This window comes from Pseudonaja textilis, chromosome 13 (genome assembly GCF_049901715.1).
Source record: "Pseudonaja textilis isolate UNSWEBS1 chromosome 13, rPseTex1.2, whole genome shotgun sequence".
NCBI lineage: Eukaryota > Metazoa > Chordata > Lepidosauria > Squamata > Elapidae > Pseudonaja > Pseudonaja textilis.
The window spans coordinates 1,805,028-1,818,405 of NC_142002.1; the positions used below are offsets into that span (position 1 = coordinate 1,805,028).

Consider the following 13,378-nt stretch of genomic DNA (forward strand, 5'->3'; position numbering starts at 1 on the left):
TTCATAACTATGTTTTTTACTTATACCTATTACCTTGTAAGCAATTGGCAAATAAAAATAAATAAAAATAAAATCTGGCTTCTCCGTGGACTTTGCTTATCAGATGGCTGCAAAGGGGGATCACGTTGATCCCACAATGCTTTAACCGTGGGAAGTATGAACCAGCTAAGCTTCTGGATTTTGATCACATGATCATGATGTCAGAGTATATTCATGAACTGGAATAGAGCTTGGTAACAAAGTCAGCCAAGTCAGCCAATGAGGACTGTTTGGAAACTGAAACTAGAAGTAGCCTAGGCGTGGCTCTATATTAAGCTCTGCAGCTCTGTTGAGCTCTGAGTCTGTCTACTGAAAATGAAACGGCCTCTCTCCTCTGCTTGCCAGTCTGAACTAAAGTGAAACTGATACCTGTTTCTGAGCTGCTGCTGAAAGTTGCTTCCAATATGTTTCTGTTTGAGTTTGCTCCATGTTGGAGAAATCTACAACTGGCATTGTAAAATTTATTTAATATGTTTATAAAGATGTTAAATGAAGCCTCAGCCATCTGTGTTTATTACACATGAGGATGCTACAGTGGTCATAAACTGTGAAAAACAGTCCTAACTCGCTATTTTCGGTGCTGCTGTAACGTTGAATGGTCGCTAAATGAACCACTGCAGATTGAGGACTTACCTGTGTATTAACTAGCTTTTTCTTGTGAAGGTATTTTGATTCCTGTTGTTTAATATTGTGACCACTTTTGTTGCTGTTTTAGTACACGAAGTCCCAAAGATCCTTTTTTTTTTGTGCTTCGACCTTTGGGACCACTGGATGATTGAGGATCTCCACAGACACCAGATATTTTTCTTCAGAAAGTATCGCACACATGGAAAGATCTACCTACCAGAAAAGTCTCTGGCGATGAGGTTGGGTGAATTTGTAGCCTCCGTTTCAGTGTAGGACAATGTGGAATTTGAAAGGTCTAGGAAGCAGAGGAAAAAGGGCACGTGTTATTTCCAAAGTGGCCAATAATTTTAACCATCCCAAGAAGCATTTCCCCCCCACAAGGGCTGCGCAATGGTTCTGATTCAATTCCTCAAAGGTGCTTTCACACCTGTGCGAGGGACTTATCTGCTTCTCCATAAAGCAGCCATATTGTTTTCTGGGATCCCCGAAAACAGCTGGAAGCAGAGAATAGAGTAGAGGTAGAAGTAGAATAAGCTGGAGGGGCCTTGGAGGTCTTCTAGTCCAGCCCCCTCCTCAAGCAAGAGAACCTATACCACCTCAGACAAGTGACTGTCCAGTCTCTTCTTAGAAACCTCCAGTGATGGAACAACCACAATTTCTGGTGGCAGGCTGTTCCACTGGTTAATTGTCCTCACTGTTGGGAAGTTTCTTCTTAATTCCAGGTTCCTTCTCTCTGATTAGTTTGCATTCATTGTTTCTTGTCCTGCCCTCAGGTGCTTTGGAGAATAATTTAGCCCCCTCTTCTTTGTGGCAGCCTCTTAAATACTGGAACACTGTTATCATGTCGCCCGTAATTCTTCTTTTCTTTAGACTAGCCAAACCCAAAACCTGCCAGCGGTTCTTCATGTGTTTGGGTCTCCAGACCTTTGATCATCTTAGTTGCTCTTCTCTGAACTGAACAAAGGTTTTTACCCTCAGAGGAAAGACACGGCTGCTTTCAAAAGATTCAGACAGGATCTGTACTTTAGCTCACGAACATCTTTTTGGAGTCAAATCCAAAACACCGCACAGCTCGTGGCTTATTCTGCAAAAGTCTTCGTTTGAACCATAGGCATCACTTCAAATCATGGTTTACAAGAGAGAAAGTGAAAGGACGTGCCTTTTTTTTTTTTTCAACAAACAATAGTTAAAACAAGCTGCGGTTTAACGCAACGTGTGAACCTAGAGGCGACTGGTGCTTTTTCTGCTTCTGCCTTCTTGCCTGGCTGACTTTTAAGTAGCTCTCTTCATGAAAATATAGGCAATCAAGCCTTAATCCTAATCACAAAATACTACTGCTTCGTTTTAAAGCAGGGGTGTCCAACCTTGGCAACTTTAAGACTTGTGGACTTCAACTCCCAGAATCCCAAACTTGGCAACTTTAAGACTTGTGGACTTCAACTCCCAGAATTCTCCAGCCAGCATAGGGAGTTGAGGTCCACAAGTCTTCAAGTTGCCAAGTGTGAGGACTCCTGTCTTAAGACATCAATAAATGGAAAAAAAATGTAGTTAGTCCTCCACCTATGACCATAACTGAGGCCAAAATTTCCATTGCAAGTGAGTTTTGTTCCATTTTATGTCCTTTCTTGCCACACTTGTTAAGTATGAATCATTGCAGTGGTTAAGTTAGTGACGTGGTTAAGTAGATCTGGCTTCCCTGTTGACTTTGCTTCTCAGAAGACCCCAAAAAGGGATCACGTGATCCTGGGACATTGCAACGGCCATAAATATGAACCAATTGTCAAGTGTCCGAATTTTGATCAGGTAACCACCGAGATGCTGCAGTTGTGTGAAAACTGGTTGTAAATCTTTTTTTTTTCAGTGCTCTAACCTTGATCAGTCACTAAACGAACTGTTATAAGTCAAGGACTACCTGTAATATAGCTATTTATAGCTGTTTTGCCCTGAAAAACTGTTTTGTTTTGTTTTTCAGGGCAAAACAGTCTGTCTTTTCTGCTAAGATGTGGGACTGCAGTTCACCAAGGTTTTTATTCCTAACCTCACCAGAGATGCCAACGGTGGATACTAAGGAAGATCAGGGGTTCTCTTTTCCAAAGGCACAAACACGGGCAGGATTTGGACCTCCAAAATAACCCAAGGTTGAGTGGATTGAACAAGTAGGAACTTGGAGCGCCATGGCTAAGGTTACACTAAGCCTCCAAACAACTCATTGTTACTCTAACTTAATTATCACTATTAAAATTCTTGAAGCTGTTTATTCTTGTTTCCTTCCTTCCTTCCTCCCCCAAGACCAAGAAAACTTTGTTTTAACAAGTTAAAAAGTCTTTTGTTAAGTCTCTCCTTCTCTCTCTCTCTCTCCTGCACTTGGTGCCACTTGTTTTAAAAATATGCTCTAAAAACCGGGTCCAAAATCAATTAATGATTTTGTGGGTTTTCCCTTTTTTTTTTTTCAATCCTGCTGGTTCAAAAAGCAGAGTTCCGACACATGAACTCAAGAGTTTCCTGTCTAACATTATTATCCAGAGTGGACACAATACAAATTGATCAAAATTCAGGCATTGCGCAACTGGCGTGTATTTAGAACTGTGGTCCTGTCCCGAGGTCATTGGATCAAGATTTGTAACTTTCCCAGCCAACAAAGACTATGGAGGAGGGCCATATTTCCTTTAATGACTGCATGATTCACTTAACTGCTACAATTTGGCTCAACAACTGTGGCAAAAAAGGCGCGACCCACTTAACAATTGCTGTGATGACCCGGGGCTTGGCACAAAGGCAACACAGTCACAGAAGTAAGAAAAGTCCCTTTAATACCTCCAACTTTGCCCCCAATGTCCAGTTACCTTCGACTGGAGAAAAAAAATTCTCCCAAGAATAGTTTTTAAGTGGAGGAAATTCAGTCCGAAAACGAAGTACATACAAACTGTAACTAAAAATCCACAAAAATCGTGCTGCAGCAATTAACTGGACAGGGCAGGAGAAGGAATTGCTTCAAAGGCCGACAAAATACACATAGTTGGAAAGATGCCAGGAACACAGATAAACCTCGACAATAACAGATAACTCACGATTTGCTCTCAACAACTTGCTGTGCGCAACTTCCCTTTTTAAACGCTGTGTTCCCAGCTACAGCTAATGAAGGGAATCAGGGCCCTTTCCTCCCCCGCAAGCCATGCAACTCATGTTGCTCCCTTCTCAGTTCCTCCCTGCATGCCCTAGGATGAAGAGGGGGTGGGCCTGGACTTTCCTCTGAATTCCCTCTCCCTTGCTCTCCCCCTCTCCCCTGCTCTGCCCAGCCGGACTTTGCCCTTCCCATTTTTTCCACAGCCAATGGACTCCCACTCCCTGTCAGCTGCTCAGCCTCCACCTCGGAATCAGATTCCGACAGGGACATGACAATTGCCTTGCTTAAGCCACAGGAATGTTGGACTCAATTGTGATGGTAAGTCAAGGACTACCTGTAAGCCGCCCTTCTATTTCACACTGACCAGGCATCCCTAGCTGGCGGATGGGAACTGGGAGTCCTAATGCAACTTTCACATCTTAAATTCCTTCAGAAACTTCGGGCACAGGAACCCTTTGGCCAACCCAGGAGTCCCCACAGAGGCTAGAGGACGGCAAAAAACGGGCCTCTCAGAAGTTTGAGAAGGCCGGAACTGGGCCTGTTTCCGGCCTCTGGAGGGCTTCCGGAGCCTGGGGAGGCTGTTTTTGCCCTCCCGGAGGCACGAGGAAAGCCTCCGGAGTCCGGGGAGGGCAAAAATACACCACCACCCCCGCCGTGGTGCAGGAGGCCAACTAGGCCACACCTACCATGGCCATGCCCACCCAGCAACCTGGCAAAGAACCCGTTACTAAAATTTTTGAAGCCCACCCCTGGTTACAAGCCTTCCATGTACTTCACTGTACAAGCCCTTGAAGCTGGGAGGATCAAACTATTTTCCAAAGCGCCAGAGGGCAGGAAAAGAAACAATGGATGAAAAACTAACCAAGGAGAGAAGCAACCCAGAATTAAAGATAAATTTCCTGCCAGTGAGGACAATTAACCAGTGGAACGACCTACCTCCAGAAGTTGTGGCTGCTCCATCACCGGAGGTTTTCAAAAAGAGACTGGACAGCCGTTTGTCTGAAACGGTATAGGGTCAAGACCTCCAAGGTCTCTTCCAACCCTGTTATTCTATGTATTATGTCTAAGTTTTGCATTACACACAGAGGGAAAAGCCAAAGGTGGCCATCTTCCTTTTGGAAAAAAGAGTCCAAAAGTTAAAATACAGGTCTCCAGTTGTGGACACCGCAAGTGGAACACTCTTACTAATGCTCAGAGGGAAGTCAGGGTGAAGAAGATACTTACTCAATGGCTTTTGCTCATCCTTTGGAGACAGCCGGGAATAAGGAGGTGGAGGTGATTCTGAAAAAGAAAAAGGAGGCAAATCAAGTTTTCAGAAAGGTGGTTTCTATCTCAATGAAGTCATCTTCTAATTGAACAAAGGATGGGATATTGATCAGAACCTCGCATATATTAAAATATACTTCCGTTGACAGGAAGCAGAATAACCCACTCAACTTCCCTTGCCAAGCTACAGGGTTGAGGTCAGAGGTCTCCAGCCTTGGCCACTTTAAGACTTGCAGACTTCAACTCCCAGAATTCTGGGAATTGAAGTCCACAAAGTCTTAAAGTGGCCAAGTTTGGGGACCTCTAGTTTAGATGCATGCAATTCTTATGAGGAGAAGACTTCCATGGGCCACAAATAACCCTCCATCTAAAGTTCCCTTGCTTGGTTGACCCAACACTTGACTAAATTGGCACAGGGTAGACTATGAGTCAGCCTTTCCTAAGAACCCTAAGACTGTCTTAGCGTGGCATTTCTCAACCTGGGTTGTTTGAAGATGCGTGTGGACTTCAACTCCAAGAAGTTGAAGTCCACCTATCTTCAAACGGCCAAGGTGGAGAAATACTGTCTTAGCATGTTGCATCAAGCAAACCATAATGTTCAATCATAAGATGGCATAGGTGCTTTGTCTCTTGTGCAACACGTAGAAAACATCAGTTACATGGATTCAGCATAGTGTTCATCCCACCAAATATGCCTTCAAGAGAAACTACAGCTTGCAATTTTCAAGTTCATTTTACTCTACAACAATCCCACCAAATGAAACATAGTTTTAAGTTGGCTGGATCCTCACAAGGAACATGATCCACCCTGTAATAGGTAGCCCTAAAACCTAAAATTTCTGCTGTTAAGTGAGACATTTGTTAAGAGAGTTTTGTGACATTTTATTGCTGTTTTATGACATTTCCTGCCACCGTTGTTAAGTGAACCACTGCAGTTGTTAAGTTAGCAACCTGGTTGTTAAGTGAATCTGGCTTCCCCATTGACTTTGCTTGTCAGAAAGTCGTAAAAGGTGATTTACAAGACTGACATAAAGATGAACCGGTTGCCAAGCATTTTAATTTTGATTACAAGATTATGGGGATAGTGCAAAAGCTATAACTGTGAAAAATGGTCGTAAGTCCCATTTGTCAGTGCTGTTGTAAACTTTGAACGGTTACTAAATGAGCTGTTGGAAGTCAAGGACTACCTGTAGTTACTTTTCTCCATGTCAGATGAAGAGGTAGCCCCCAAATTTAGAATTTATTCCCCGTGCGCCTGGAAAACTACCATCTTTTGCTGAAGTCAAAAGATCTCACAGTTCCAGCAATACAAGAATGCAGAGCCTCTTAACACGGTTTTCAGCCAATAATGGCATGTTCACATGCTATATTAAGGCATGGTTCGTTAGAGACAGAGTCTTCGTTTGCGCAACGCACCGAATCCAGACCAAACAAACGGAATCATGGTTTAGGACAGAGGTCTCCAAACTTGGCAACTTTAAGACTTGTGGACCTCAACTTCCAGCTATGCTGGCTGGAGAATTCTGGGAGTTGAAGTCCACCAGTCTAAAAGTTGCCAAGTTTGGGGAGTGCTGGTTTAGGACAACGTGTGAATCCAGTTAAGTGCCATTTCCCCTCCTTTCAAGAGCCTCAAAGGGTCTTTAATTGTGGTTTACAAAAGAGTTGGCTTTTTGCACAACACACAGCCTAAAATGTACCGGGTGAAAGGATTGCCATGCGTTTGCAAATCCAACCAAGAAGGTTTTGATGGATGGTTCAGGTGTTTTAAGAATATGTGCAACTGAGCTCATTCAGCAAAACCACCTATTATTTTGCACTGGGTAAACACAGCCCCAGAGCTCAGCAGGGAACTAAAATAGTCAAAACTGGCTACCAAACAAAACTGGTTTAACTCTGAAGCAGAAAACATTCCTAACAACACTGTCACTTTTTTGGCAGGAGCAACATTTCCTCCGGATATGTCCAGCCAGGCTCAAGACAGCCAAAACTCTCCTCCTTAAGTTTCTATTGCCTCTGTTACAAGGAACTTGGTATTTGGTGTCCCAGGAATAGTCAGGGGAAAGAATTCCATCACTCCCGATAGGAAAGATACAAAAGACTGAATTCAGAGCATAACAAGAGGGCGGGAGAAACGACATTGGTACTGCAAAACAAACAAATAAAAAAAAAATGAAGGAAAGCTCACTTCCTAATCAACTTGCAGCGCTGAGAAAAAGGAAAATTGCTAACAGCAATGTTAGGGTCTCTGGGTTCCCTATTTTAAATGACATTAAAAAAAGAGAGAGAGAGAGAGAGACAGAAAACGGCCTTTCGCAAACATGCTTATGAGATGGAGGCTATCACGAGTTGCATCCAAGAAACATTTTCCTGGATTTTTCCTCCGTTCCTCCTCTAATTGCATTATTATATGACTGGGGCGAGAGAAAAATTCATAAAAACCAAGACATTCAGGCTCAGGTAAGCTGGTTCTTCTTCCCCTGTACAGGTTTGGCAAGTTTTGAAAAACACGTTTGCAAAAGGAGAGGTTTAAAACACACACACACACACGCACACAAACACGCGCACACACACAAACCCTGGCTTGCCATAAAGATTGGCTTTTAAAAATAAGAGGCGCTGTTGCTTTAAGACAGGCCGTCAGATAGAAGGGCCAGTCAAACTGGCGCCAGCCAAATGCAAACTGCATATTATCACCACTTCTTCACCTAAATAGTGGGTTTAGGGGGGTGGGTGGAAGAGAAACTCCCTCAGAGAGAAAGGGGGAAGTTTCCCTCCCAAGCGTAACTCGAAAATGATCTCAGTTGAAAGGGGAGAATAAATGCCTGGCCAAAAAGAGAGGGGGGAGAGGGGATTTGATGCCTACGTGGGGCTTCTACCCCAATTCGCCTGAAGAAACCAGTGGTTTTTTTCCTGTACACCCCCCCAAAAAAAAAACACCCACCCTTTTCTCTCTTTCGGCTATAATCCAGGGATTTCCAACCCTGGCAACTTTAAGACCGGTGGACTTCAACTCCCAGAATTCCTCAGCCAGGGAATTCTGGGAGTTGAAGACCACAGAGGTCTTGGAAGGTGGCCAAGGTTGGAGTCTTTTTGTTGTAATGAAAAAAAAAAAAAAAAAAACAGCACAGGTAGTCCTCGACGTACGTACGACTACAACGGAGCCCCAAATCTCTGCTGCTAAGTGAGATAGTTGTTTAAGTGAGTTTTACCCCGTTTCACGCCCTTTTCCTGCCACCTTTGTTAAGCGAATCGCTGCAGTGATTCAGTTAGTGACACGGCTGTTAAGTGAATCTGGCTTCCCCACTGACTTTGCCTGACAGAAGGTTCCCCCCCAAAAGGGGATCATCAGCTGACCCCGCCCCCCAGGACACGGCAACCGTTATAAATATGAATCCGTTGCCAAGTGAATTCTGGTCACGTGACCATAGGGATGCTGTAGCGGTCATAAAGTGGGGAAAAATGGCCATAAGCCACTTTTTGGGGGGTGGGGGAGTGCAGAGAAGAGCAACTAAGACGATTCAAGGCCTGTAGGAACTGGGTATGTCTAGTCTAGAGAAAAGAAAGACTCGGCGTGACATAAAAAACATAAACTCCAGTATTTGAGGAGCTGCCACAAAGAGGAGAAACAAGGGTTGGAGGGAGAAGCAACCTAGAATTCAGGATGAACTTCTTAACAGGGAGGACAATTAACCAGCGGAAAAGATTCCCTCCATAAATGGTGGCTGCTCCGTCACGGGGGGGTCTTCTAAGAAGAGACCGGGCAGCCACCTGTCCGAAATGATGCAGGTTCTCCTACTTGAGCAGGGGGTTGGACTAGAAGACCTCGGGGGACCCTTCCAGCTCTAGTCTGATTGATTGATTCTCTCTCCGATGCCCATCCAAGTTAAGGGCTCCTGGCCGCCAAAAAACCAAGGGAAGAACTTAGGCAAGCGCTGGTGGTTGGTCGGCCTGCCTCCCTCCTCCACCCGCCTTGGATTTAGCCCTGCTCCAGTGAACAGCAGCTATTTTGCTCCAGCCGCCTGTGCGGGGTGTGTGTGTGTGTGTGTGTGTGTGTGTGTGTGTGTGTGCTGGTTTGCCTGCTGTGGAAAGGGGGGGTGGGGGGCAAGGCTGTTCCCAGGGCGACCCCGAGCAGGAAAAGGGGGGGAAACACCTTTTGCGAAAGGTGCATTCTGTTTCGCCTTGCCTTGTTTTACTCTCCCCTTCTGCAGAAAACTTACAGCTCAGCAAGGAAAACAAGATTTCTTTCTTTCCTTTTCTTTTTAGCTCAGCCCCAAGAAAAGAATCTAATTGCACTTAAGTAGGAGCTGCGGATCCTCCTGGCTTCCGGGGCCTTTATTATGGGTCTCTCCTCTGGCCCAGCCAGCCTGGAATCTAACAGATCCCATTCCCCGCAAAAGTTTCCCCTCACCTTCTTTCTCAGGGAAATCGGGGTGGTTTTTTTCCTTTTTTGCTTTCTTCTTTTTAATACCAGCCCCCTGATAGAAAAGTTTAACTCTTTGCTGGCTGGAATCCAGCCGGAGCTGCAGGTTTCGCGGATTCTTCTCCTTGTCGGGGAATTTGGAAAAAGATTTACAGGGAGGGAGAGGACCATCCTTCCAAGTAAAAGGCAAACAAACACAATCCACGCTCAGGCTTTTAGATTTGTGCATAAGTCATACTTTTTATTTCAGTGAATTGTTCGAAGGGTTCATTTAATCATGCGTGGATCCTGCCAGGGACATGGTGACTGGAGGATAAAACACGAGAAGAACGGTTGCAGGAACTGGGTTGGTCTAAACTAACCGAAACAAGGACGATGGGTGACAATGACAGTTGCCTTCCAATATTTGAGGGGCTCCCACCAAAAAGAGGGGGGTCCACCTATTCTTCAAAGCAGGAGTAACCGATGGAAACGGATCAAGGCGAGAAGCAACCAAGAACGGAGGAGAAATTTCTTCACAGTGAGAACAGTTAACCCGTGGAATAACTCGTCCCCAGAGGTTGCGGATGGCTCCATCCCTGGAGGCTTTTAAAAAGAGACTGGGTAGCTTCTACCAGGTCTCCTGCTTGAGCAGCGGGCCGGACTAGAAGACCTCCAATGTCCCTTCCCACCTTGTTATTCTGTCCAAGAGTTAATCAGTGAGATTCTCCTTTATCATTTTTCAGCCACCGGGTTCCACCAGTTCCAAAGCCCGTGGATTGTGCACGAGAGGAGACAGTGGGTGGGATCGCCACCCAAAGGGTGTTGAGTCAGAGACACAGGAGCCAGACCAGCTGGACCAAGGAGGAGGGAACCCAGCAATTGTGGTTCCGCAACATCTGCAAGGCCCCAAGTTGTTGACCCTCCTGTGAAGTATTGTCTGCAGCCAGACTGGGACTGAATGAAAATCCCCCCCATAGCTGTTAAAAGGCCTTTTTAGTATAAACCGGAGGTCTCCAAACTTGGCAACTTTAAGACTTGTGGACTTCAACTTTCAGAATTCTGGAAGTTGAAGTCCACAAGTCTTTTAAGTTGCCAAGTTTGGGGACCCCTGGTATAAACTGCGTGTGCTGGGCCCTGCACCAAACAATGCCTGGTCGAAAGCAGCGTTTTCATGAACCCAGAAGCAAAACCCAGAAGCAGAAAGATGAGATAGAGAGAAAAGTCATGTCCCTTTTCGGTGGGAGAGCTAGAACAGGATTACACATTCCTTATTCCTAATCGTTTGGGGAAGGAGTGGGGTTTCAGGCAGTGTTTGTAGGCTCCCAAATGTTTATCTAAAGAGGTTGAGGGTGTCCATCCCAAATCACTCCAGAAAGACACTCCGTCTGCTGTAGGACACACACTCTCGTTCTCTCTTGCTTGCTATTCCCTCCCTCTTCTCCTTCCTCCCTCCCTGCCATTCTTTCTTTCTTTCTTTCTTTCTTTCTTTCTTTCTTTCTTTCTTTCTTTCTTTCTTTCTTTCTTTCTTTCTTTCCCTCCCTCTTCTCCTTCCTCCTCCCTGCCATTTCTTTCTTTCTTTCTTTTCTTTCTTTCTTTCCCCTCTCTTCTCCTTCCTCCTTGCCATTCTCTCTCTCTCCTTCCTTCCTTCCTTCCTTCCTTCCTTTCTTTCTTTCTTCCTTTCTTTCTTCCCCTCCCTCTTCTCCTTCCTCCCTCTTTGCTTGAGATACTGGCAACATTCGGGCACCCCTTCAAGCCACATGTTCCAAACCAAAAAAAAAAAAATCTTTAAAACACAACAGGCTTTATCTGGGAATTCCTCAAAGGCAAATCAAGCATTAACTGTTGTGTGTAAAACTAGCTGCAGCTATGCACAAAGTTTAGACTGACACTGGATTCTTAAAGAATCACGACTGACCCAGTTTCGAGACAACAATAAAACCAAGAGATGATCAAATATAAATAAATATAAACCCATGTCAGATGGGAAATGGATGGTCTTTCGAGATCAGAGATGTATAACTTTCCATGGGGGAAGATTTAAGATGCACTCCCCAAACTCACCCAAGTTTGGTAAAACTATTTTTTGCAATTAAGTCTCATTACGCTGAGCAGTTTTCTTATCTCACATTAAAAATTGCAATTGGGTAGCAACTTCAGGATAGATGCAGGCTGCATAAATCTCCTAAAGCCCTCGTGTTCTTCAGGTGTGAACATGCCAGATGTGTGTGTGGAGGGGAGATTTCTTTAACATGGCACAAACGTGCCCAATTCCTAAAGCAAGCGTGCAAACACTGTCCAGTCTTAGTAGCAAAGCACAGCCAGAGAATCAAGTTTAGCAGTGGTCCAATTATTGGGTGAAAATCATTCCTGTATGGGTGACTTCTTAGAGTATCTTCTGGTGCAGTGTTTCTCAACCTTGGCCAGCTGAGGAATTCTGGGAGTTGGAAGTCCACACATCTGGAAGTGGCCAAGGCTGAAAAGTGCTGTTTTCAAGTCATCCAAATTTCATTGTAGACACCTTTGTATCAGCAACAGTGGCTGGGCAATGCTATGAAAGGTGCTGTCAGTTGCTGGATTGGTAGGTAATGACTTGGGGCAATGTTTATCAACCTTGGCAAGCTCATCAGTCTGGAACCTGTATTACATATCTGATATTAGCACAGTTGAGAAAGTCCAGAAATACTTCACAAGAAGAGTTCTCCTCTCCTCTCCTCCTTGCAGAATACCTTATGCCACCAGACTCGAAATTCTAGACTTAGAAAACCTAGAACTACGCCGTCTTCGGTCCGATCTAAGTATAGTATATAAAATCATACATTGCAATGTCCTACCTGTCAATGAATCCTTCAGCTTCAACCATAACAACACAAGAGCGAACAATAGATACAAACTCAAGGTTAATCGCACCAAACTTGACTGCAGGAAATACGACTTCAGCCACAGAGCGGTCGATGTCTGGAATCCTCTACCTGACTCTGTGGTTTCTTCCCCAAACCCCAAAAACTTTAACCTTAGACTGTCTACTATGGACCTCACCCCTTTCCTAAGAGGTCTGTAGGGGGCGTGCATAAGCGCACCAACGTGCTTACCGTCCCTGTCCTATTGTTTCTTTTCTTTTTTTTCCTTATATGTATCCATTTCATGTATCCATAACTATGTTTATACTTATACCTGTTATCTGTTAATTGCTTGACAAAATAAATAAATAAAATAATTAAATAAAACTTGAAGTTGGGTGAACTTCAACTCCCAGAATTCCCCAGCCATTCTGGGAGTTGAAGTTCACCCATCTTCTGGTGGAAAATAAAGGTTTGAGTAGAAAAGATAATTAACCAGAAAGTAGAGTTCAGACCAGAAACATTCTTACTGGGAATTATTAATGAGAAATACAGTAAAGGAACAATATATTTAATGATACATATAATAACAGCTGTGAGATTGGTGTATGCCCAAAACTAGAAGAATTAAGATACCCCTACAGAAAGTGAAATAATAAGGAAAATATTAGTCTCTGCAGAGATGGACAGGCTAATTTTAGAAATCAAAGATAAGGGTGAGAAAGATTATTATGAGGTCTGGAGTAAAATGTATCAATGGCTGGAGTCAAGGAAAAAGAAAGAAAGGGTTGACGCTTTATAGGAATGAAAGTTTTTAAACCAAAGAGAATGGAATATAATGGGCAAATATGAGATGATATGAGTGCATGAGTATAAAAGATGGTTGTAAATATGCATATAATTGTATGAAAATGTAAACAGAAATAATATGCAGCTAGCACTATACTAATAACATAAGGGGAAAAAGGAAATTAACTGTTATGTGTACATCTATACTATAGCTTGTAAGGCCAAAATGATGGGCAAGAAAGTCGCACTATGTTCAATTGTTTTTAATGTTTATTCAATAAAATTTATACAATA

At 43.9% G+C, this 13,378-nt stretch overlaps 1 protein-coding gene and 1 long non-coding RNA gene across 3 annotated transcripts in view; one reads left to right on the top strand and one right to left on the bottom strand.

The window, feature by feature from the left end:
• LOC148124709 (uncharacterized) overlaps positions 1-13,378 on the top strand; it is a 529,533-nt gene that overhangs the window by 419,398 nt on the left and 96,757 nt on the right. The window lies entirely within an intron of this gene.
• Positions 1-13,378, bottom strand: part of SMAD6 (SMAD family member 6) — a 49,380-nt gene that overhangs the window by 30,280 nt on the left and 5,722 nt on the right. The window contains exons 2-3 of the mRNA XM_026709269.2: positions 5,015-5,071; positions 884-961 (exon numbers count right to left, since the gene is read on the bottom strand). Coding sequence (XP_026565054.2) covers positions 884-961; positions 5,015-5,071 — 135 coding nt within the window. The remainder of the gene's footprint in view (positions 1-883; positions 962-5,014; positions 5,072-13,378) is intronic.